This window comes from Erpetoichthys calabaricus, chromosome 1 (genome assembly GCF_900747795.2).
Source record: "Erpetoichthys calabaricus chromosome 1, fErpCal1.3, whole genome shotgun sequence".
NCBI classification, from domain to species: Eukaryota; Metazoa; Chordata; class Cladistia; order Polypteriformes; family Polypteridae; genus Erpetoichthys; species Erpetoichthys calabaricus.
Window position 1 is genome coordinate 257803912 of NC_041394.2, and position 23418 is coordinate 257827329.

The 23418-nt window shown below is 39.3% G+C and overlaps 1 protein-coding gene and 1 long non-coding RNA gene across 2 annotated transcripts in view; both read right to left on the minus strand.

Moving 5' to 3' along the window:
- The window catches only part of chchd3a (coiled-coil-helix-coiled-coil-helix domain containing 3a), a 232886-nt gene that overhangs the window by 16391 nt on the left and 193077 nt on the right, over window positions 1-23418 (minus strand). Inside the window, exon 7 of the mRNA XM_028814380.2 lies at window positions 14422-14557. Coding sequence (XP_028670213.2) covers window positions 14422-14557 — 136 coding nt within the window. The remainder of the gene's footprint in view (window positions 1-14421; window positions 14558-23418) is intronic.
- Window positions 20448-21027, minus strand: LOC127527944 (uncharacterized). Its single transcript, XR_007935130.1, has 2 exons — window positions 20849-21027; window positions 20448-20797 (listed from the first exon to the last, which is right to left on the minus strand). It is a non-coding gene; the product is annotated as an uncharacterized LOC127527944 (long non-coding RNA).

Consider the following 23418-nt stretch of genomic DNA (forward strand, 5'->3'; position numbering starts at 1 on the left):
TGTAAGTAAGCTGTAAGGAATGAGCCTGCCAAATTTCAGCCTTGTACCTACACGGGAAGTTGGAGAGTTAGTGATGAGTGAGTCAGTGAGGGCTTTGCCTTTTATTAGTATAGATGTATATGTGCATGTATATATATATATATATATATATATATATATAGATATATATAGATATATAGATATATATAGACTAGCAAAATACCCACGCTTCGCAGCGGAGAAGTAGTGTGTTAAAGAGGTTATGAAAAAAAAAAAAGGAAACATTTTAAAAATAACGTAACATGATTGTCAATGTAATTGTGTTGTCATTGTTATGAGTGTTGCTGTCTTTTATATATATAATATACACCCAGACACACACATAAACATATATATACATATACATATATATATACACATATACACATCCACATAAACATATATATACATATACAAATTTACATATCTACATATATAGACATACATATATACATACATACATTCACATATATATATATATATATATATACTAGCAAAATACCCGCGCTTCGCAGCGGAGAAGTAGTGTGTTAAAGAGGTTATGAAAAAAAAAGGAAACATTTTAAAAATAACGTAACATGATTGTCAATGTAATTGTGTTGTCATTGTTATAACTGTTGCTGTCTTTTTATATATATATATATATATATATATATATATATATATATATATATATATATATATATATATATATATATATATATAATATACACACACACATAAACATTTATATACATATAGATATATATACATATCTACATATACACATCTACATATATATATATACACACATACATAAACACACACATAAGACTTACTGACTGAAACGGGCTTTCATTGACAATCATGTTACGTTATTTTTAAAATGTTTCCTTTTTTTTTCATAACCTCTTTAACACACTACTTCTCCGCTGCGAAGCGCGGGTATTTTGCTAGTATATATATATATATATATATATATATATATATATATATATATATATATATATATATATATATATATATACATATACATACATATACACACATACATGCAGTTTTAATAAGACAGAAATCAATATAAACATTAACATCATTATCATATGAGAATATGAAGTAATATATAAGAAGCACATTTCATATAAATATAAATTATTAAACAGTAAAATCTTCTTCTGTAATTTGCTACCGTGGCAATTTGTGTGTCTGTCCAGGATTTTAAATGACCTGTAGCTCGCAAACCGTTTCACCTATACACTTGAAATGTGGTACACATATAGTACGTCACGTCTACTATCCGCTTTATGGGTGATGATTGTTTTACTCTTTTTATCTTTATTTTATTTTATTGTAGAATCAACTCCTATCTGCGCACAGCAGGGCAGCCGTGGGAGGATGCGTATGGTGTATTCACTCCATGTTATCGTGCATTGCGCTGTCAGTGGTATTTTGATAAAAGAATTTGAACAACATATAAGAAGCGTATAAATTATTAAACAGTAAAACATTAACATTTAAGAAGTAAAGTTACATTAAGTACTACTGCAGTGCCTTCGGGTATACCTCATTTTTTGTTTGCCCATTACATGCTTAAATGTATACATTTTTTGGTGCACCTACCCGAGAACACGCGACATATAACCGAGCGTGGGAGAAGCATGGATTTTAAACACGCGTTGAGTTGATCTGCTGGTCTCCCTCGTGGAATAACTGGTAATGTTTGACTAAAATCTACAGCGAGTAAAACGACATAACCTCCTATTTTTTTTTTTACGATCTCTGAGATCTTGCTTTTTTCGGTTCAAGGCTTCATAAGCTCTTTTATGTTGTATGGTGTACTTATCCCAAACCATCATCTTTGAATGTTGCAAGACTTTCGCCTTGTATGTAGATCGGGGTAATTACATTCATTGCATTCCTAGTTTGAATCACAATGTGATTGTATGGGTGGTTACCTGGCACTGTAAGGTTGCCACCCGTCCTTTAAAATACGGAATCGTGCCGCGTTTGAGAATGAAATTGCGCGTCCCGTTTTGAATCAATACTGGACGGGATTTATCCCGTATTTTTTTTATAATTTTTTTTTTAAAGCAGCGTCTCATGCAAATCATCCCACACGCATTTTATGAAGATGCCTCCTTTCCTACTTTTGATTGGGTAATACTTGATGTCATCGTTAGTTTGATTGGTCTTTTTAACTGTCCAGTGAGGAGGGCGTGTCTTTTAAGTAGAGTCTGCAAAGTGTTGGCACTGAAATGTGGCATCAGCGCCATAGTTGAAGCCCCTAACGTTGCGGTCAGCAAGTCGGCTAACATCCGCCATGTGCCGTCTTTCAGTTGCGAGAGGCAGATCATAGAATGGTTGAAACTGTTGCCCCTAACGTTGCGCCACGGCGTGTGGTTCGTTTATACCTCGTGTCTTCTCATTAAAGTTTTATCTCGCGAATATGTTATTGCAATCCGCAGCGGGAGCGTTTCTATAAACTTAATTTAAACTTACGTTTTACACCGTGCTTTGTTTCCCTTATGAACATGCTCGTATGCTTAACTCGCTCCGTTCTCAATTGTTTAATTAATTTTTTGCTGTTCGCTGTTTGCGGCTCTTCCTCCATTTCCCCCTACTTCGTTCTTTTATCTCGCGAATATGTTATTGCAATCCTTAACGGGAGCGTTTCAATAAACTGATTGAAAATAGTTTTGCATTTACCTTTTTAGTAAAAGGCGAGCTTTTAAGCCTAAGAAATCACCCCGTAAATGCATACGTTTAATTGCACATGTGTTAATATGTATGGTTACACAGTATTAAAAGACAGTGAACAACGTCAGTTACCTTTGTTCCCGCGTTTGATAAAAGGTGAGGTTTTAAGCCTGAGAAATCACCCCGTAAATGCACACGTTTAATTGCACATGTGTTAATATGTATGCTTACACAGTATTAAAACACAGTCAAAAATTAACGTCATTTACCTTCGTTCCCACGTGTGACTCGTGCTGTAAATCTCTTCCTTGTTTTTAGTTCACGTGATTACGTAGGAGGCGTGATGACGCGATATGTGACTCCGCCTCCTCCATTACAGTGTATGGACAAAAAATATGTTCCAGTTATGACCATTACGCTTTGAATTTCGAAATGAAACCTGCCTAACTTTTGTAAGTAAGCTGTAAGGAATGAGCCTGCCAAATTTCAGCCTTCCACCTACACGGGAAGTTGGAGAATTAGTGATGAGTCAGTCAGTCAGTCAGTCAGTGAGTGAGTCAGTCAGTCAGTCAGTGAGGGCTTTGCCTTTTATTATTATAGATATATACTGTATATATACATATCTACTTATTGGCTCCTGTATTTAGGATATAGCAGGTTGGATAATGGACGGATGGACATTTGTATGCATAGCCCCATTTGCCCGTTTTCGTTTTTTTTCTTTCTTCAATAATATTTCAGCAAACCCGGAGCTTGTCAGTTCAAATCGTGGTACTGACACCACTGTGTGACCCTCAGGAAGTCACTTCACCTGCCTGTGCTGCAAAAAACAAAAGTAATGTAACAAATTGTACCTCAGATGTTGTAAGTTGGTGGAATAAAGGCATAAGTAAAATAGATAAATATGTATTATACACATAGGAACTATTCATTTATTTTCAGTTAAGTCATCTGCAGCAAACTTTTATAAATGAGGGTTTCTGATTTTTAGATAGTGCAAACTGTTTCTTCTTCATTGACGTTTTGTCTTGGAGAGCTTTTTTCATTTCATTGAAAATGAAAGCAGCAGCTGCCAAAATATGTAGCTTTCTTATTAATTTTTCAACATTGTGTAAAATAAATGTATAAAGTAACATAAAAGGTTTAAATACTGGTTATCCTTTTACACTAAAATATTACCAAAGAGATACAAAAAAAGTAAAATGGATATGTTCTTTTTCTTTAAGGAGATTAAATATTACTGAAGAAAGAAAAAAAAAATTAAGCAGCCAAATGGGGCTATGCATACGAACTTAAAAGGTTTAAATAAAACAGAAATATATATTTTATTTTTACTTGCTTAACTTGTGGAGGGTGTATCCTGTAGCAAAGCCCTAACTTTTTTCGTGACAGCCCGTTTCAGTAAATAAGTGTTAAAAACAGGTGTAAAGATATTGACAATAAGCTACGCAAACCCAGGAAGACATGGAATCGTTTAAATCAAGTATCATTACATCTTCCTTTCTTAAAGAGAAGTAAGGCAGTACTTATAAGCTTACATATTTATATATAGACATACATATATATATATATATATATCTATATCCGAAGCCGTGCAAGCACACTCTTGAGAATGCAATGTATAGTTGTACAGAAGAAAAGCAATCTTGCCTCCAATGAATGGCAACCTTTTGTAGGTCTATGAAGTTAATTTAAACTTTAGGTTTACACGGTGCTTTGTTTCCGAAGTACCTGCACTCATGAATATGTCTGTATGTGTCAGTCGGTCAAATTCACGCGCTTCGCACCGGCGAAGTACCGCTTTTAAATTTTTATTAAGAAGAAAATAAAACGTTTTTAAATTGAGGGAAAATATACTAATAACAGTTTGTTACGGATCAGTTTTTTTGTGAAGCTGCCTTTACTCGAGTGATCACTTCGACCTGACTTGGTGGCCAAGTATAAGCGTTACCTGGTAGCTAACCACCCATACAATCAGATTGTGAATCAGACTACGAATGCCGTGAATGTAATTACACACTCACTGCACTTGCTTACGGTAATCGAACCTCGGACGTCAGCGCTAGAGGGGCTTAGCAGCGGTGAAGTATTGCTTTTAAATTTTAATTAAGAACAAAAGAAAACCTCAGAGGTTCGATTCCCGAAAGGGAGTGAAGCGAGTGTCCGGTTACCTACCAGGTAAAGCTTATGGTTGGACAGCAAGTGACGTAACATCAGCCACGGTGCCTTCAGTTGTGAGAAGCAGATCATAGAATGATTGAAAATAGTTTTGCATTTACCTTTTTAGTAAAAGGCGAGCTTTTAAGCCTGAGAAATCACCCCGTAAATGCACACGTTTAATTGCACATGTGTTAATATGTATGGTTACACAGTATTAAAAGACAGTGAAGAACGTGATTTACCTTTGTTCCCGCGTTTGATAAAAGGCGAGCTTTTAAGCCTGAGAAATCACCCCGTAAATGCACACGTTTAATTGCACGTGTTAATATGTATGCTTACACAGTATTAAAAGACACTCAAAAATTAACGTCATTTACCATCAGCCACGGTGCCTTCAGTTGTGAGAAGCAGATCATAGAATGATTGAAAATAGTTTTGCATTTACCTTTTTAGTAAAAGGCGAGCTTTTAAGCCTGAGAAATCACCCCGTAAATGCACACGTTTAATTGCACGTGTTAATATGTATGCTTACACAGTATTAAAAGACAGTCAAAAATTAACGTAATTTACCTTCGTTCCCGCGTTTGACTCGTGCTGTAAATCTCTTCCTTGTTTTTAGTTCACGTGATTACGTAGGAGGCGTGATGACGCGATACGTGACTTCGCCTCCTCCATTACAATATATGGACAAAAAATATGTTCCAGTTATGACCATTACGCGTAGAATTTCGAAATGAAATCTGCCTAACTTTTGTAAGTAAGCTGTAAGGAATGAGCCTGCCAAATTTCAGCCTTCCACCTACACGGGAAGTTCGAGAATTAGTGATGAGTGAGTGAGTCAGTCAGTCAGTGAGGGCTTTGCCTTTTATTAATATGTATAGATATAACCGGAAAAAAGAAAACGGGTTAGGGTATGATGCTGACACGACCGCTTGGCTGGTGCAGAGGTAAGAACTGCTGGCTCATAATCAAGAGGTTGCGGGATCAATACCAGCTACTTCCTAGATTTACTGTTTTGAGTAGTGAGCTGCTCTTATTGTTACCATTATACAATAAAAACATACATTTGATTTAAGTCTGTAACAGCCAGTGTAAATTTATGGTACTTGTAAAGGTTAGCTTTTTTTTTTTTTAATTGAGTTTTATTCTCTCAGTCACATTCACGTTCCACCTGATTTGACACTGCTGTTTTCAAATAACAGAGGTGCAATAACAGAGGTGAACTTAGATGAGGATGACGGTTCTACATCAAAGAAAGAGAACAGAAGCCCTCCTCGCATGAAACGTCCTGTCACACATAAGAACAACGCAGCTGCACCAGGCATAAAGGTGAAAGATGGCACTGTTTAGATGCAGCAACAGGTTGGGAGTCATCCTGCTAGTGAATCTGCCACACACATGTCTTTCAGCAAAACAGCACGGGCTACAGAGCTTGCCAAGTTTCATTTGCGATTATGTTTTTTGATGGTCTTTATATGAAAAACATTTATATGCTGCTTATATAAACGCCACATCGAAAGTTGTATACCTATTTACTTACTTATCTTCCTACAGCATAAAGTCAAAGTAAACTGCAGAGCTTCCTGTGTTTGATCGACACGGGCATGCTGACAAAGTACATGTGCGATGCCACTCCTTATTTAGGAAAAGATTAGTTATGTAAAGTGTGACAGCAGCTTGCACATGCAGCTATAGACACTTTAGTTCACAAGCAACTTTCCATGCTAGTGTTTAGATCTGGCAGTGCCATGCTGATGGTGTATGTGCCCAAAAAGAATAAGTCTGACTGCATTCTCGGTAAACATTGCTCGCGTACCCTTTTGCCCTGTGTCTTTAGGACTGACTCAGGATGCAAATTTAACGGCATGGTTGGAAGGAGGTGCCTAAAACCAGATTGGCAAGGAGAATCACTGCAGGGCACTCTTAATAAGCTAACCCCCACATGAATGCCATACAATAGCTGGCAATCTTCAGCTCAACAAATGGTCTTGGGGGCAGGTGTGAAAAAGCAGTAAGTGCACCAATTGATCTGATTTATGGCTACTTGGGACTGGTTTTGAATCAGAGGCCATTCTGTACTGCAATGCCCTATTGGCTTAAGGATTTGAACAGAGAACCTATAAATTTGGTTGCTTTATCCCTCCCTCTCTCTCTGACACAATGGCCATGAAGAAAAGAACACAAGCAGAAATAACAAATCTGGCAGCTATATTGAGACAGATATGCAGCCTGTCCTGACGAAAACTGACTACAAATGATGACTTAAATAGAGACATTTAAGTAACTACAAGTCTGTGTGCTGCCTGAAACTACACATTTATCATTTATCAGGTTCTATGGTTGCCAATATTCACATGTACTTTGCATAATGTCATTATTTTATGAATATTATCAAGAATACATTATTTAAAGTTGTGACTTAATTCAAGCTTGTCCTTTTACTCTGTTTAATTGCCTGATGTTATAGATGTAGAAGGAAAGGTGGGGATAATACCTTATAAACTGTGGGAAGACTATGGGATTTGAGACATTCTGAAAAAGTCTACAAAAAAAATAAAAAAGTGGAAAGTAGAGTAGTATACTATGGTGCTTAAAACTTAGTGAACCTTTCCGAATTTTCCATATTCCTGCATAGATATGACTTAAAACACCATGAGATTTTCACAGAAGTCCTAAAATGGACTTGGAAAACCTAGCTAAACAAATGAGACAAAAATATTATATCTGGTCATTTATTTATGGCAAAACTATGTGAACCTAGCAGATAATTTGATGGTGAGATTAGTGTCAGGTATTGTCAATCAACGTGATGATATTCAGGAGTGAATGCGCACCTTGTTTATATTAAAAGAACACGGTTCTATCAAAGGCTTCATCTCCAGTATCACTGCAACATGCCACAAACAACATTTGAAAGGACCTCAGAAAAAAAGTCCTTGTGATGGGAAAGGCTAAAAAACCATCTCCAAAGAATTTGAACTGCACCAATCCACAGTCAGACAGATTGTGTACATACGGTGGAAGTTTAAGACTATTGTTACACTCCCCAGGAGTGGCTGACCAACAAAGATCACAAAGGAACCAAGGGTAACTTCTAAGTATCTAAAAGCCTTTCACATATTTGTTAATGTTCATAAGTCCACTATCAGAACACTGAACAACAGTGATGTGCACGTCAGGGTTGCAAGGAGAAAGCCATTGCTTCCATCGCTTCCTATCTACAGTTTGCTGAAGGGCACATAGACAAACGTGAACATTATTGGAGTAATGTTTTATGGACAGATATGACCAAAATATAACTTTTTGGTTCAAATGAGAAATGTTATGTTTAAAGAAAGAAAAACACTGCAATTCAGCACAAGAACCTCATCCCATCTGTAAAACATGGTGGTGGTAGTATCATGCTTTGGGCCTGTTTTGTTGTGTCTAGGCCAGGACAGCTTGTCATTGTCGATGGGAAAAAGAATTCTGAATTATACCAGCGAATTCTAAAGGAAAATGTCAGGACATCTGTCAGTGGACTACATCTCAAGAGAAACTAGGTAATGCAGCAGACAAGGACTCAGAGCACACAAGTTGTTCTACCAAAGTGTGGTTGAAGAAGAATAAAGGTTTTAGAATGGCCAAGTCAAAGTCCTGAGGACCTGAAGCATGAAGTTCATTTGAGAAAACCCAGAAACATACCTGAGTTGAAGCAATTCTGTATGGAGGAATGGGATAATATTCCTCCAAGCTGATGTACAGAACGTACCAGAAATATTTAGTTGCAGTTATTGCTGCAAAAGGGGGTCACACCAAATACTAAAAGCAAAGGATCTAGGAGGAACAATGCCAGTTTCATCCCAGTTGCAAAACACTTGACCAATTCTTACACTTACTCTCTATATGCATATACACCCTATACTGTATGTGTTTTGTGGCCTTAAAAGAGGCATATGACCACATCTCTCAAGGTGTACCATGGATGGAGGAAAGGTTAGGGTTGGTGCTTTGGGAGTATGGTGTACCAGATCTGCTGTTGAGGGCTATTCAATCCCTGTACAACCAGAGAAAAACCTTTTTCGCATTGCTGGTAATAAGTCAGACTTATTCCTTGTGGGTGTGAGATTTTACCAGGACTGGCCCCTATCATCGATTCTGTACATGATTTTTGTGGATAGAATTTCAAGGCATAGCCAAGGAGTGGAGGGTGTCCAGTATGATGACCTCATGATCACAGATGATGTGGTCCTGATGGCTTCTTTGGGCTCTGAACTCAGATTCATGGTGCAGTGGTTTGCAGTCAAGTATGAACCAGCTGGGATGAGGAATTAATGCCTCCAAGTTGAAATCACAATTTTCAGCAAGAAAAGGGAGGATTGCCCTCTCCAGGTCGGGGGTGATGAGATGCCTAAAATATAGGAGTTTAAGTATCATGGGGTCTTGTTAATAAGTGAGAAAATAAGGGAGCGGGAGATAGACAGGCAGATCAAGCAGTGTCTGCAGACATGATGACATTCTACTGGTTAGTTGTGGTGAAAAGGGCTATACCGAAAGGCAAAGCTCGTGAATTTAACAGTCAATCTACATTCCTGTCCTCATATATGGTCATGAGCTTTGGGTAGTAACCAAAAGAACTTTATTGTGGATACAAGTGGCAGAAATGAGCTTCCTTCACAGGGTGACTGGACTCAGCCTTAGAGACAGAGTGAGGAGCATAGTCATTCAGGGGTAGCTCAAAGTACAGCTGCTACTCTTCTGCATCAAAAGGAGCAAGTTGAAGTGCCTCCTAGACGCCTCGTTGGGGGGGAGTTTTGGGCATGCCCAACCAGGAGGAGACCTCAGGGTAGATACAGAACATATATACAGTAATCCCTCGCTACTTCGCGGTTCACTTTTCGCAGATTCACAACTTCGCGGGTTTTTAAATACAAGTGATTGCCCGCCTATCGCGGAAGTTATGTTCCAGACCCATCAGCAACAGGAGAAAATCCGCGATATAGAAAGACCATATAAATAAACATTTTTATAGTTTAAGCCTTAAAATACCCATCCCACATGCTTTAAACACATGTAAACTTATAAAACACACTTTGTTAACACATATGATATGTGGATGTCGGGCTAAGGATATGAGTAACATCTCACTATTATAAAACATTTTAACTTCACGCAAGACAAGACAGTGAGACAGGAAAATTGGTGATGTCCAGGCTTTTAAATTACTGACAGGCAGAGCGACAAGCAGCACAAAGCCAGCACAAAGTCCACTTCTCCTTAGCGTTCATTCAGCTCCCCACCCCCTTGACAATGCGAACTGCGCCTCCGGGGAGGGGGGGTTTGAGCTAATGTGCGTTCAGCCCTCACATACCCACACACACACTCCTCCTCCTTCCGAAAGCGCAGAGCGACAAGCAGGCATTTTGGCAGAAGCAGCACAAAGTCCATTTCTGCTCAGCGTGAGTTCAGCTGCCCCCCTTCACAAAGCGAGTGCAGACACACTGACGTCTGATCGCTGCGTGCAGTGTTGGTCTGCGGTGTTTAAGAATGTAGAAAGTGTTTAAGAGCATAGGAAGTGTTTATAAGAGTGTGGGAAAGGTTAACAAGAGAGTGAGAAAGGTTTATAAGAGTGTGGGAAGGGTTTATAAAGCCTTAATATATGTATAAATAATAAAATAAATATAGGTCGCTACTTTGCGGATTTTCACCTATCGCAGGGGGCTCTGGAACGTAATCCCCGCGATAGGTGAGGGATTACTGTATACAGTGATCCCTCGCTATATCGCGCTTCGCCTTTCGCGGCTTCACTCCATCGCGGATTTTATATGTAAGCATATTTAAATATATATCGCGGATTTTTCGCTGCTTCGCGGGTTTCTGCGGACAATGGGTCTTTTAATTTCTGGTACATGCTTCCTCAGTTGGTTTGCCCAGTTGATTTCATACAAGGGACGCTATTGGCAGATGGCTGAGAAGCTACCCAACTTACTTTCTCTCTCTCTCTCTTGCGCTGAAGTAGCGGGGTGTGAGCAGGGGGGCTGTGTGCAGCTGCTTCCTGAAGGACATGCTGCACGGAGCTTCGCATACTTAAAAGCTCAAAGGGCACGTATTGATTTTTTATCTCTCTCTCTATCTCTCTCTCTCTGCTCCTGACAGAGGGGGTGTGAGCTGCCGCCTTCAACAGCTTTGTACCGGCGGTGCTTCGCATACTTAAAAGCCAAAAAGCCCTATTGATTTTTTTTTTTGACTGCTTGCTTTGCACTCCTTTGAAAAGGAAGATATGTTTGCATTCTTTTAATTGTGAGACAGAACTGTCATCTCTGTCTTGTCATGGAGCACAGTTTAAACTTTTGAAAAAGAGACAAATGTTTGTTTGCAGTGTTTGAATAACGTTCCTGTCTCTCTACAACCTCCTGTGTTTCTGCGCAAATCTGTGACCCAAGCATGACATTCTAAAAATAGCCATATAAACATATGGTTTCTACTTCGCGGATTTTCCTATTTCGCGGGTGGCTCTGGAACGCAACCCCCGCGATGGAGGAGGGATTACTGTATATATATATATCTAGGCTGGCCTGGGAACACCTAGGATAACCCCCCTAGAGAAGCTGTTGGGGGGAAAAAAATACATCTGGGCATTTTGCTCAGATTTCTGCCCCTGAAACCCAGACCTGGATGGATGGCAGTTTGTAGATGGATGGATGGATACTAACAATACAGTGCTAACCATTTTATTTTTAACAATGCTTATTGATTTACTATTGTGATTTAAAAGTACATATGTGTTAAGAGAACTGCTAATCTCTAACCAAACAAACCCAACACAAAAAAAATTCTCTCTGCAAAACAATGAAACCCCATTTTTAAAATATTGTTCGTTAGAAAAGTAACACTGAGAGAAAAAATATGATGTCTGCACACTAACATTTATAGACTCACCTTCTGCCTGCGATAACAACTCTGTCTAAGTTAAATATGCATTAGCTTTTCTCACTCTTCAGGAGTAACTTTGGTCAATTCTTTAAGTCAGATGTGCTCCATGATGCTCAGGTAATTTAGAGGATCTTGTGCATTATTTTAAACAGTGCTGCCAATTCTCATACAGACTGAGATCGGGGCTTGAACTGGACATCAACCTTTTTGTCTTTGAGCCAATCCAATGTTATCTTGGCTATGTGTCTGCAATCACTGTCAAGATTAAGAGTGAACTTTTACCCACTTTTCAGTTTATTTGCAGACTGAAACAAGTTCTCTTTCAGTATTCAGTACATTATATTCCACCATTGATTCTTCGTTCTGTTTACCCTGATGCACTGTCCCTGCTGATGTAAAGTAGCTTTGTATGATAGTGCTATCATCACCATACTTCACCGTAGGTATGCCATTCTCATGCTTTATGACAAAAACTTGATGTGCTTTCAACATGGTTCTTCTTGAGTAATGGCGCTTTGGTGCCATTTGAAAATGGACGAGTGGTGCAACTTTACTGCAGTCTCAGCTACTGGACTATAGGACTCCTTCAAAGTGATCGATTCTCATTAGATTCCTCTCCAAAGACTCCAGTTTGTATGCAAAAAGGGTACTGAAAAATGACCTAATCTAGACTGCATAAGAGCGATTTGACTTTAACAGTGACCACTGAGACATCTAAACACTTGGATTTTGTTTTCCTGCTTTATGCATTTGCCAACTTTATGTGTAATGTCTCAGAAATGCTCTTTACTTGTCTCGTCCCATTGACATAATGACCATAAACTGGATTAAAGGAATTCTCCACCCAAAAATTATGCTTTTTTCAATATGTTACTAACACCATCTAGTTTGAAATGTTGGATGGAAAATGTTTTTAATTTTAATTAAAATTGTATTAATTTTTACATTTTTGATGTTTTTGTGGATAGGGTGGCACGGTAGTGCAGTGGTAGCGCTGCTGCCTCGCAGTTAGGAGACCCGGGTTCGCTTCCCGGGTCCTCCCTGCGTGGAGTTTGCATGTTCTCCCCGTGTCTGCGTGGGTTTCCTCCGGGCGCTCCGGTTTCCTCCCACAGTCCAAAGACATGCAGGTGGATTGGCGATTCTAAATTGGCCCTTGTGTGTGCTTGGTGTGTGTCCTGCAGTGGGTTGGTTCCTGCCTTGTGCCCTGTGTTGGCTGGGATTGGCTCCAGCAGACCCCCGTGACCCTGTGTTCGGATTCAGCGGGTTGGAAAATGGATGGATGTTTTTGTGGAGAAAGGACATAAATATCCTGATAGTATGTGATCCAAACGTGAACACTGCTGTAGAAAAGAATGCAGTATCAAAAGTATCCATGAAAAAATCTCATTTTTCCTGTTTCTAACAATCCATATGTCAAGTTATCCAGTTGTATGCTCACAACATGCAAAACGAGTGTATTTTTTGCTTAAATACAGTTAAATAAATAACTCCATAAAATGAAAGCAGTGGCCCTTCATTATGGGTTGCACTTTTGAACAAAAACAAAACTCATGGTCGATAAATGAGGGGGTGGGTGGGTCTTCAATTAAAAAGTGCAACATTAAAAAAAAGCTTTTTGTTTATACACTACTTTTAGTCTTAGTCTCTTTGGAAACTCTAGACAGAGGGTACATGTGCAAATGGAGAGATGACCTCAGGGATCTGGAAAAGTGAGGCACCAGAGCTATCAACATTCCAATGACATGCATGTAAAGTTGATTAGTGGCTGTCAATTGGTTCAGGGTGAAGGTGTGTGCCAGTTACTATCCTTTATACAGTTTTATATGCAAATTTACATTATGCAAATCCCATTAGTCTACAATAACACAGATATATTTGAAAAAATAGTTTTCATTTTAAAAACCTTCCTTCTACTCTAGTATTTTCAGATACTACAAAAAAAGTTTGACATTTTTACAGTCTGCCAAAAGAATTGGGAAAAAAACAATGCAGACTGTCTTGTCTGGACAGAAGTTCATACACCACTGGGACTACTATAGGCTATTAGGTTTATAAATGTCTTTAAAACAATATGTTTTCGGGAGTTGAAAATTCTATTTCAGTGTGGATGGAAGGCCAAAACAAATTAAAGGTTGGTGTGTGGGTGGGGCTTTCAAATGTATCCAAGCCAGTTATGGATCAGGTCTTCATTTACTTCTTAAACAGCACATTGTCTTCTCCCTGCAGGAGTTGTATAGGGTAAATAAAACATCCATCCATCGTCCAACCCGCTGAATCCGAACACAGGGTCACGAGGGTCTGCTGGAGCCAATCCCAGCCAACACAGGGCACAAGGCAGGAACCAATCCTGGGCAGGGTGCCAACCCACCGCAGGACACACACAAACACACCCACACACCAAGCACACACTAGGGCCAATTTAGAATCGCCAATCCACCTAACCTGTATAACGTTATTTGGAATATATGCATTCCATGCGTGTCTACAAAGATCTGAGTAAGTGTAGGATGAAAGGAAATGCAAGGCAAAAAATGCTGAACTCATACCTAAAGCAGAAACTTTTTCCATGTTATAGTAATAATTATATATAAATAAAATTATATACAAATAAAATAAATGCTACAAATATATTGAGGCACTTTCTTCACTTCTTACCTGTTTCACATTGTTAACACATTGCAGGTACTGTTTAGCCAACATGGAGCAGCTAAGAGTTTGTGTTTGGTTCTCCTGGTAACAACGCAGAATGCCAGCTTGGAGATCTGCACAGATGGGATGGGATTCATATCGTCTGAAGAAAAAAAAAAACATTTTTATATTTCAAATTCAGAAAATGAACATCTAATTACAGTGGATTCATTAAGTATTCAGTACTCCAAATTGGATGCAACCTGATTCTTTTAATTATCATGGTAATGTGCCTAGAACTTGACTAGAGTCCAACATTGGCAAACTGAATTATGATATCATTTAAAAAGGCACATACTGTGTATATAAGTTCCAAATATCAAGCCATGATGTACAAGGAACTCTCTGCAGACTTCCTTAGAACAAGGGCATAAAACGATTTCTAAAGCTTTAAGCATTATCAAAAGAACAGTGACCCAATTTATTGAGAAATGGAAGGACTTTGGAAACACTATGAATTTTCCTAGAGTAGGCCGCCCAGCCAAAGTGAGTAACCGGAAGAGCAAGGCCATTGTCAGTGAAGTGGCCAACAATCCAGCAGTCACTCTGACAGACATCAGAAATCCTCTGCGGAGATGGGACAACCTTCAGAAGGATAACCTTCATCAATCAGGTGTTTATGATAGAGTGGCTAACTTCACGTGGAGTTTGCCAAATGACATTTAAAATGACACAGAGAACATCAGAAAATAACAGTGTGGAGTGAGGAGACAAATATAGAACTCTTTGGTCAGAACTCTCTGGCAAAAAGCTGGCACGTCCCTAGGGATAAGCATGGTGGTAGAAGCAGGGAGAGGGAGACTGGTCAGATTTGAGAAAAAGATGAATACAGTAATCCCTCGCTATATCGCACTTCGCCTTTCGCGGCTTCACTCCATCGCGGATTTTATATGTAAGCATATTTAAATATATATCGCAGATTTTTTGCTGGTTCGCGGATTTCTGCGGACAATGGGTCTTTTAATTTCTGGTACATGCTTCCTCAGTTGGTTTGCCCAGTTGATTTCATACAAGGGACGCTATTGGCAGATGGCTGAGAAGCTACCCAACTTACTTTTCTCTCACTCTTGCGCTGACTTTCTCTGATCCTGACGTAGGGGGATTGAGCAGGGGGGCTGTTCGCACACCTAGACTATACGGACGCTCGTCTAAAAATGCTGAAAGATTATCTTCACGTTGCTACCTTCTGTGCAGCTGCTTCCTGAAGCGACATGCTGCACGGTGCTTCGCATACTTAAAAGCTCGAAGGGCACGTATTGATTTTTGATTGAAAAACAAACTCTGTCTCTCTCTCTCTGCTCCTGACGGAGGGGTTGTGAGCTACCGCCTTCAACAGCTTTGTTGCGCGGTGCTTCGCATACTTAAAAGCCAAACAGCCCTATTGATTTGTTTACTTTTCTCTATCTCTCTGACATAATCTGCTCCTGACGTGCACTCCTTTGAAGAGGAAGATATGTTTGCATTCTTTTAATTGTGAGACGGAACTGTCATCTCTGTCTTGTCATGGAGCACAGTTTAAACTTTTGAAAAAGAGACAAATGTTTGTTTGCAGTGTTTGAATAACGTTCCTGTCTCTCTACAACCTCCTGTGTTTCTGCACAAATCTGTGACCCAAGCATGACAATATAAAAATAACCATATAAACATATGGTTTCTACTTCGCGGATTTTCTTATTTCGCGGGTGGCTCTGGAACGCAACCCCCGCGATGGAGGAGGGATTACTGTACAGTCAAATACAGAGAGGTTGTTGAAGAAAACCTGCATCAGAGTGTAGTGACCTCAGACGGGGTGACGGTTCACCTTTCAGCATGACAATGACCAAAAGGACATGCTAAGTCAATGCTGAAGTGGCTTAGTGACAAGAATCTTGACACTCCTTAGGCGACCCAGCTAAAGCCTAAACTCCACAGAACATTGTGGCGAGGCCTGAAGATGGCAGTTTACAGACATTTCCCATCTAATCCAACAGAGCCTAAGAGGATCTGCCATTAAGAATGTAACAAACTGCCCAAAGCAATATGTGCAAACCTTGCAGAGACTTTCCCAAGAAGATTTGAGCCGCTGCCAAAGTGGCTTCTACAAAGTGCTGAGTTAAGGGTCTGAATATTTATATAAATGACAGATTTCAGCTTTTGATTTTTAATAAATTTGCAAACTTTTCTGAAAGCATATTTTCACTTTGTCATTATATAATTGTATTGACTGTAGACTGATGGGCAAATATCGGAAAATATATCTATTTAAACTTAAATCTAAAACAGAATAAAGTGCAGAAAGTGAAGGGAATGAATACTTTCTGAATTCACTTTATGACAAGTATTGACAGAAAAATGGAAATTCAGGTTAATTTTCAGTATAAACAGTATAAAATGTTTTCAAATGTCACATTATAATATTTTCCATATTAGCTAGTCATTTAGTTAATACATATCTTTACTTTAATGTATTATTTATAACACTAGTGTAGTAGAGTAAGTTAAAAAAGCATTAATGATAACCCTTCATTAGATTAAAAAGGAAAAAGAAAACAACCTATACCATCAATTAATATATACTGTATGGCTGTAAGGATTTTGTTCTAATTTCAGTACGTGATTGCATGTTTATATTAATTAATTACAAAGACCATCTTTAATAGTATAGTAAAAAATACTTATTTTAAAGTACAATATACTTTTGAATTAAAAATAAACATGAATTTTAATATAAAAAAACACTAAATGTTTCATGAAAAATGAAGAAAAAAAAAATGTAAAAAGTTAATACATATCTGAAACCGCACAGATGCATTTCCATTGTTTCTTAAATTGTATATTTGTATCTCACTTCTAAATGCCTATATCAATGTGAACCTTACATCCTGCAGGTTCTGCAATCATCATTCTTTCAGCTCTAGAGTAAATATATTTAATTGTTCAATAAAAATTTACACACTTACCTAAACTAACCAGCTTAGAGAATTTGAGTAAGGAAAATACTGATCAACTTCCTTGTTGTACTGGCATCTAATGCACTTTTTCATAATTGTGAACTTCTTAATGAGATTACTGTCATGCATTACAGGGATATGCTGTAAATTACTTTCGACTTGACTGAACAATTATAAAGGATTCTAGCATCTTTTATTCTTGCACATACATAAATGATAGTGATCTCCAAACTGTTTGTGGGTTTGGTTAGATTACAGGCGAAAGTTATAAATGCCGAGTTATATGAATATAATATGACATTTTGTGTCTTATAGTAATTATATTTTAAATGGGTACAGCATTCCCCATAAGAGTCAAATGAACTGAAGTGAAAAAGGAGTAGGGTAGAGCTACTGATGAACATAAAGCATTGTGTTTGCTTTAATGCAACAGGAAAGTAAGTCATGCATTTCCATGGCAGCTATAACCAATAGTTTTGTTCATTATAAAAACAAAACAAACAAAAACATTATTGTTGGTGTTGTTTACCCCTCACAAAATTTGCTTGGTAACCAATAATGCAAGATCATTTGTATTATCTGCAATATATCTAAAGGGCTTTCTGTACCCAGTTGCTATATGTTTGGAGTCCGCACATTCTCTTGGAGCTGTCTTTATCATCTAAAGATAACAAGGCTCAAAAATGTGCTCTTTAGGTTGTATGGAGGAAAACTCCCTTATTTCAAATTTCAACAAAGCTTTCAATAGCTATCTAAACAAAAAAAAGTTCAGCAAAATGTTCAATCAACCTTTGACTTTTAAATGTTATCTTCCAAGTCTCTTATGACTAGTTCACTCATATCAAGTTTTACATATGGCCAGTGTTTAATAATCATGTTTTATTATGCTTACTATAAATCTGTATATTGATACTATCTGTATGTGTCAGACTTTCTTTCTAGCTCTTACCTGTATCTTTCATGATTTAACATTTTCTATATGCTGTGTTACATTTTTAAAAATTAATCCATAAAATTAATATTGTATAATAACCTTATTTTCTCTTTAAAGCACCATCTCATGGTATATGTGGTTAATGGCATAATTGAGTGACTGATAATACTATAACATATTTACCTAGAGCTATATACAATTTAGTCTAAATGTTTTCAAGTTTTAATACTATCAGCATTAGGAAAAAATATTATATAGTCTACTACTGCTTAAATGCTTGCTTATTCTTTACAGGTTTGTAATTTCAATATTGTATTCTCTTTAATCATCAGCTTTCTTTTTTGTAATCTATATCCAATTATATCACTGTCTAATCCTCTATACCAACAGTAACACAGATGTGTCGTAAAGTTCTCTGCTGTGTATGCACACTCCAAACGCATCAATTTAACACTGGCACAGTTTCAGGAACAATAATTTTTCCAGTACTATTTACAAACTTTCCACTTACTGTTTGTGTAACAGAACTGGTAGCACCATAAAGGCAAAATATCTATACAGTATATATAATTCATTAAGCAGCCGACCATGGCACGCAAGACAGAGACCATGGGATACGTACGGCAGAGCCCCGCCCACCAACTCTAACCCTCCTCCCGCGTCATGGGATACGCACGACCGCATCCACCCTTGCAAACTGTTTTACACGCTGCATACAGCGATTCCCATCCGCGACAAACATGCTTCTTGTTAGATGGTCCTGCTGGAACAGGGAAAACCTTTGTCTTCAAAAACCTGATTCATACCATACTAAGAGCATAGTGTTTTTGCTGGCTTGCCTGCCTGCCTGACTGTTACCAGCATTCACTGCAATGTACTGGAGTGTAAAACTATCGCAGCTGTTACCTCACAAACTGTCCTTATTCCCCGGATTTCCCTGACCCCATCAGATTCAAATTTCCTTTTACTTTTATACGCAGACAATTTCCTGTAAGATTAGCCTTTGTAATGACAATTAATAAGGCACAGGGCAAAACTTTCAAAAAGACATGCCTCTATTTGCCAACTCTAAGACCATGGGATACGCACGACAGAGACCCGCCCGCCAACTCTAACTCTCCTCCTGCATCATGGGATACGCATGACAGAGCCCCGCTTGCCAACTCTAACCCTCCTCCCGTGTCCACCCTCGCTCTCGAGGCATGCACACTGCCTGCTCATGTGCTTGCAAGCAACACCTCACCAAACACCGCCTCAGTCGCTTTCGTCTCTGCTACAGTCCACATGCACCTCTGAGCCACATTGACTTTTCGGTTCTGGCTGCTTTTCTATATATAATCCACCAAGTTGCCCGACCATGGGATACGAACGACAGAGCCCCACCCGCCAACTCTAACCCTCCTCCCGTGTCACGGGGAACGCACGACAGAGCCCCGCCCGCCAACTCTAACCCTCCTCCCATGTCCACCCTCGCTCTCGAGGCACTGCTTGCTCATGTGCCCGTCCCCAACACCTCGCCAAACACATCCTCACTCGCTTTGGTCTGTGCTACAGTCCACATGCAGCTGTGAGCCACGCTGACTGTTCATTTGCCTACCATGGCCACCGCTTCAAATGTATTTCATGGAAACACTTCTTTCAATGTTATACAAATTCCTGCATCAGGTAACTGTTTGTTTCTATCAGTCGTTTTTTTCCGGAAAAATGTCATCGACAAACTGTTGCTCTTGAACTTCGCAACATGGCTGTAACCTTTGTTTGCCAACATTGGGATAACTTCAGTGACGTGCTGTCCGTTGTTCTTAGTCATGGAAGCATAGTCATACAGTCTGCTCAACAATACGCTGACTACATGAATACTTCCGGAGTTTATGGTGGCGAGGCAGAAACTGTGGCAATGTCCCAAGTTCTTCCAGCTACTATCACCATTCACTTCCGAGAACGTTCTCATGCCTCTCCTCGAGTTTACAATCCGGCCCAACGTCTCTCCATATCCCTGCTCTTTAGCGGTCCTTTGGATCATGGGCATTACGAAGTTCTCTTGCCTCTCAAATACACACATGATGACCTTCTGGTGCCATTTATTGACAATGTCGGTTTGTGCACACAGAGTACACACCCACGTGATTGCCACACTGATGTGACGTCACCTTCCCACTATCCTCTTACTGAAAAACATTTATAAATGCATTTCACACCGGAATTTCAATGCAACATTTGCTCCAAAACCTTCACACTCCAGAAATATCTCAAAGCACATTTAAACACACACTCCACTGAACAAAGGCATTCCACACAGGACTTTCAATGCACCATTTGTTCCAAAACCTTCTGACTGCAGAGATATCTCAACGCACATTTAAAAACATACTCCACTGAACGAATTATGTAATGTCAACATTGCCAGCAATGCTTCAAAAACAACTCGTGCTCTCAAGAAGCACTTACAAACTCATTCCAATTCCTTTCAGTGTCAACACTGCACTAAATCGTTCCACACATCATTTCTTCTCAACAAACATATGAAAACACATTCCAACATGCACAGTCATCGCATTCAGTTTTCCGCTGCTTTTCAAGAGGATACCGCCATTCACGTCCAAGAGCATAACATTGGCCTACCTACCGCACTATGTACTTCTTGCAATGCTCTTCATTGGCCATCAGAGGTCAACACATTGCACTAAGTGTTGTCATACCGGCAAGGTGTTTTTGCCACCGCTATCCAAACCTCCTCTTTTATTACAAGACCTCTTGACTGGCAAGAACCCGCTGTCCCGAAATTACTGTGATCATATCAGGGAATACAACTCTGCTTTAGCTTTCGCTTCAATGGCCGCCCACATTGCTCAACCATCTGGCCACGGACCATATGCTTTCAGAATCCATGGTCAAATTTATCACCAGGTCTCTCCTTTATATACCAATCCTGACATGTCACCACGATACGGTCAGCTATATATCTTTGAATCTGCGGAGGCTACCACTCAACGTTTGCAAAAGGAATGTAACAGCGCTTGCAGTGACATTTTGTTGTTGTAACTAGACAAAATGATACAACAGGTTAATCCCTTCGCTAAGTCTTACATGCAAATGCATGACATTATCACTCACAGCAACCCTGTTGCTGCTGTACGAATGGTATTCATGGAAAATCCAACTCTGGATATGAGAAGGTATAACGTCCCGTCCTGTCAAAGTGATGTTGCTGCTATCTTTGTAGGTGAAGACGGCGAACCTCCTGCACAACGCGACATTTGCATATACCCAAGGGGAGATGCTTGCAAGCGTATCTCTGTACTCAATATGAACTGTGACCCCATGGTTTATCCACTGCTATTCCCTTATGGAGATCCAGGCTGGCACATACAATTGACCCATGTTGAGGAAAAGCGAACTGCGAAAAGAACACGAGTCACGCAGCTCCAATTTTATTCTTACAGGCTTGCCATGAGATCTTCATTTAGCGTCTTGCATTCCAGTGGCAAACTCTTCCAGCAATATGTCGTCAACGCATATGTCAGAACAGAAGGCACGCGTTTACATTACCTACGGTCTCATCAACAAGATTTGCATGTAGAGCAATACAGGGGACTGCTGGATGCTGCCGCTGCGAAAGCACAACACCATAACCTCCGCCCTGGACAATTGATCATTCTTCCCTTTACCTTTCAAGGCAGTCCAAGGTACATGCAACAGAACTACCAAGACGTGATGGCAATTGTCCGCAAATGTGGAAAGCCTGACTTATTCCTAACCTTCACCTACAATCCTGCTTGGCCGGAAATCTCTAACGCCATTTCCCATCATGAGCAAACAGAACACAGACCTGACTTTGTTGCTCGTGTCTTTCATATTAAACTGCGAGATTTCCTAACAGATATTCTGGAGAAGAATATTTTCGGCAATGTTCTCGCTTAACATCTTTGTCATTGAATTCCAAAAACGAGGATTGCCTCATTGCCATATGTTACTTACACTTGACTCACAATCCAAAATAAGGACCAAGGATGACATAGACAAATTTGTCTGTGCTGAGCTTCCAAATCCCGAAATACACCCTTGACTTTTCCAAATTGTCACTAAATGCATGGTACATGGTCCGTGTGGAACGCTCAACACCAACTCACCTTGCATGAAAGACGGCACGTGTACCAAAAATTTCCCAAAGGACTTCAACGCCGAGACTCAAGAAAGCACACAAGGATACCCCATATATCGCCGAAGACAGGGGAGAACTGCCATTGTTGGCAAATACGATATCGACAACCACTGCATAGTTCCTTACAATCCCTGGCTTTCTCAGAAATTCAATGTTCATATTAACGTTTAAGTTTGCGCGTCCATTCAATGTATCAAGTATCTATATAAGTATGTCTACAAAGGACACGACGCTGCATCCATTGCACTTCACAGGGAGCCTGCCGATGGTGTTTTCCAACATGACGAAATACAGACTTTCCTTGACGGTAGGTATGTTAGTGCTCCTGAGGCTATGAGGCGTTTGAACGAGTACAGTCTTTCAGAAAAACGTCTCGTTATTACACGATTACCAGTTCATTTGCCAGAACAACAAGTCATCTTCTTTCATGAGGGTCACGAGGAACAAACGCTACAAAGACAAGCCGACAAAAACACTATGCTCTTAGTAGAGGTGGGCGGTATGACCAAAATTCTATATCACAGTATTTTTCTAAATTCTGCCAGTTCCACGGTATTAGACGGTATTTTTTTCCCCATGCATGAGTGGATGTTAACCACATTTTCCACTGCAATTACTGCAGTAGACTGGCTAAGAATAACCTATTAGACTGTTATGAGAATTGTACATCGTACAAAAAGACATTTTAATGTGCACACAAGTATTAATACAGATTTGCATGGCCCCATAAAGTGATAGTTTTCAAGGGGGTGGCACTAAAGAGAAGGAATCACATTGCATGACAGATGCAGTCAAAATATAGAACCTTTTAATTGAACAAATTTTGCAAAAGCTTAAACTATGATTTTGACAGCATATTTTCAACCATCCAAAGAGGCATTTAGACTTAGTAAAATATCCAGAAGTGTTTGTCAAAAGTTGGATTGCACTGAACACGT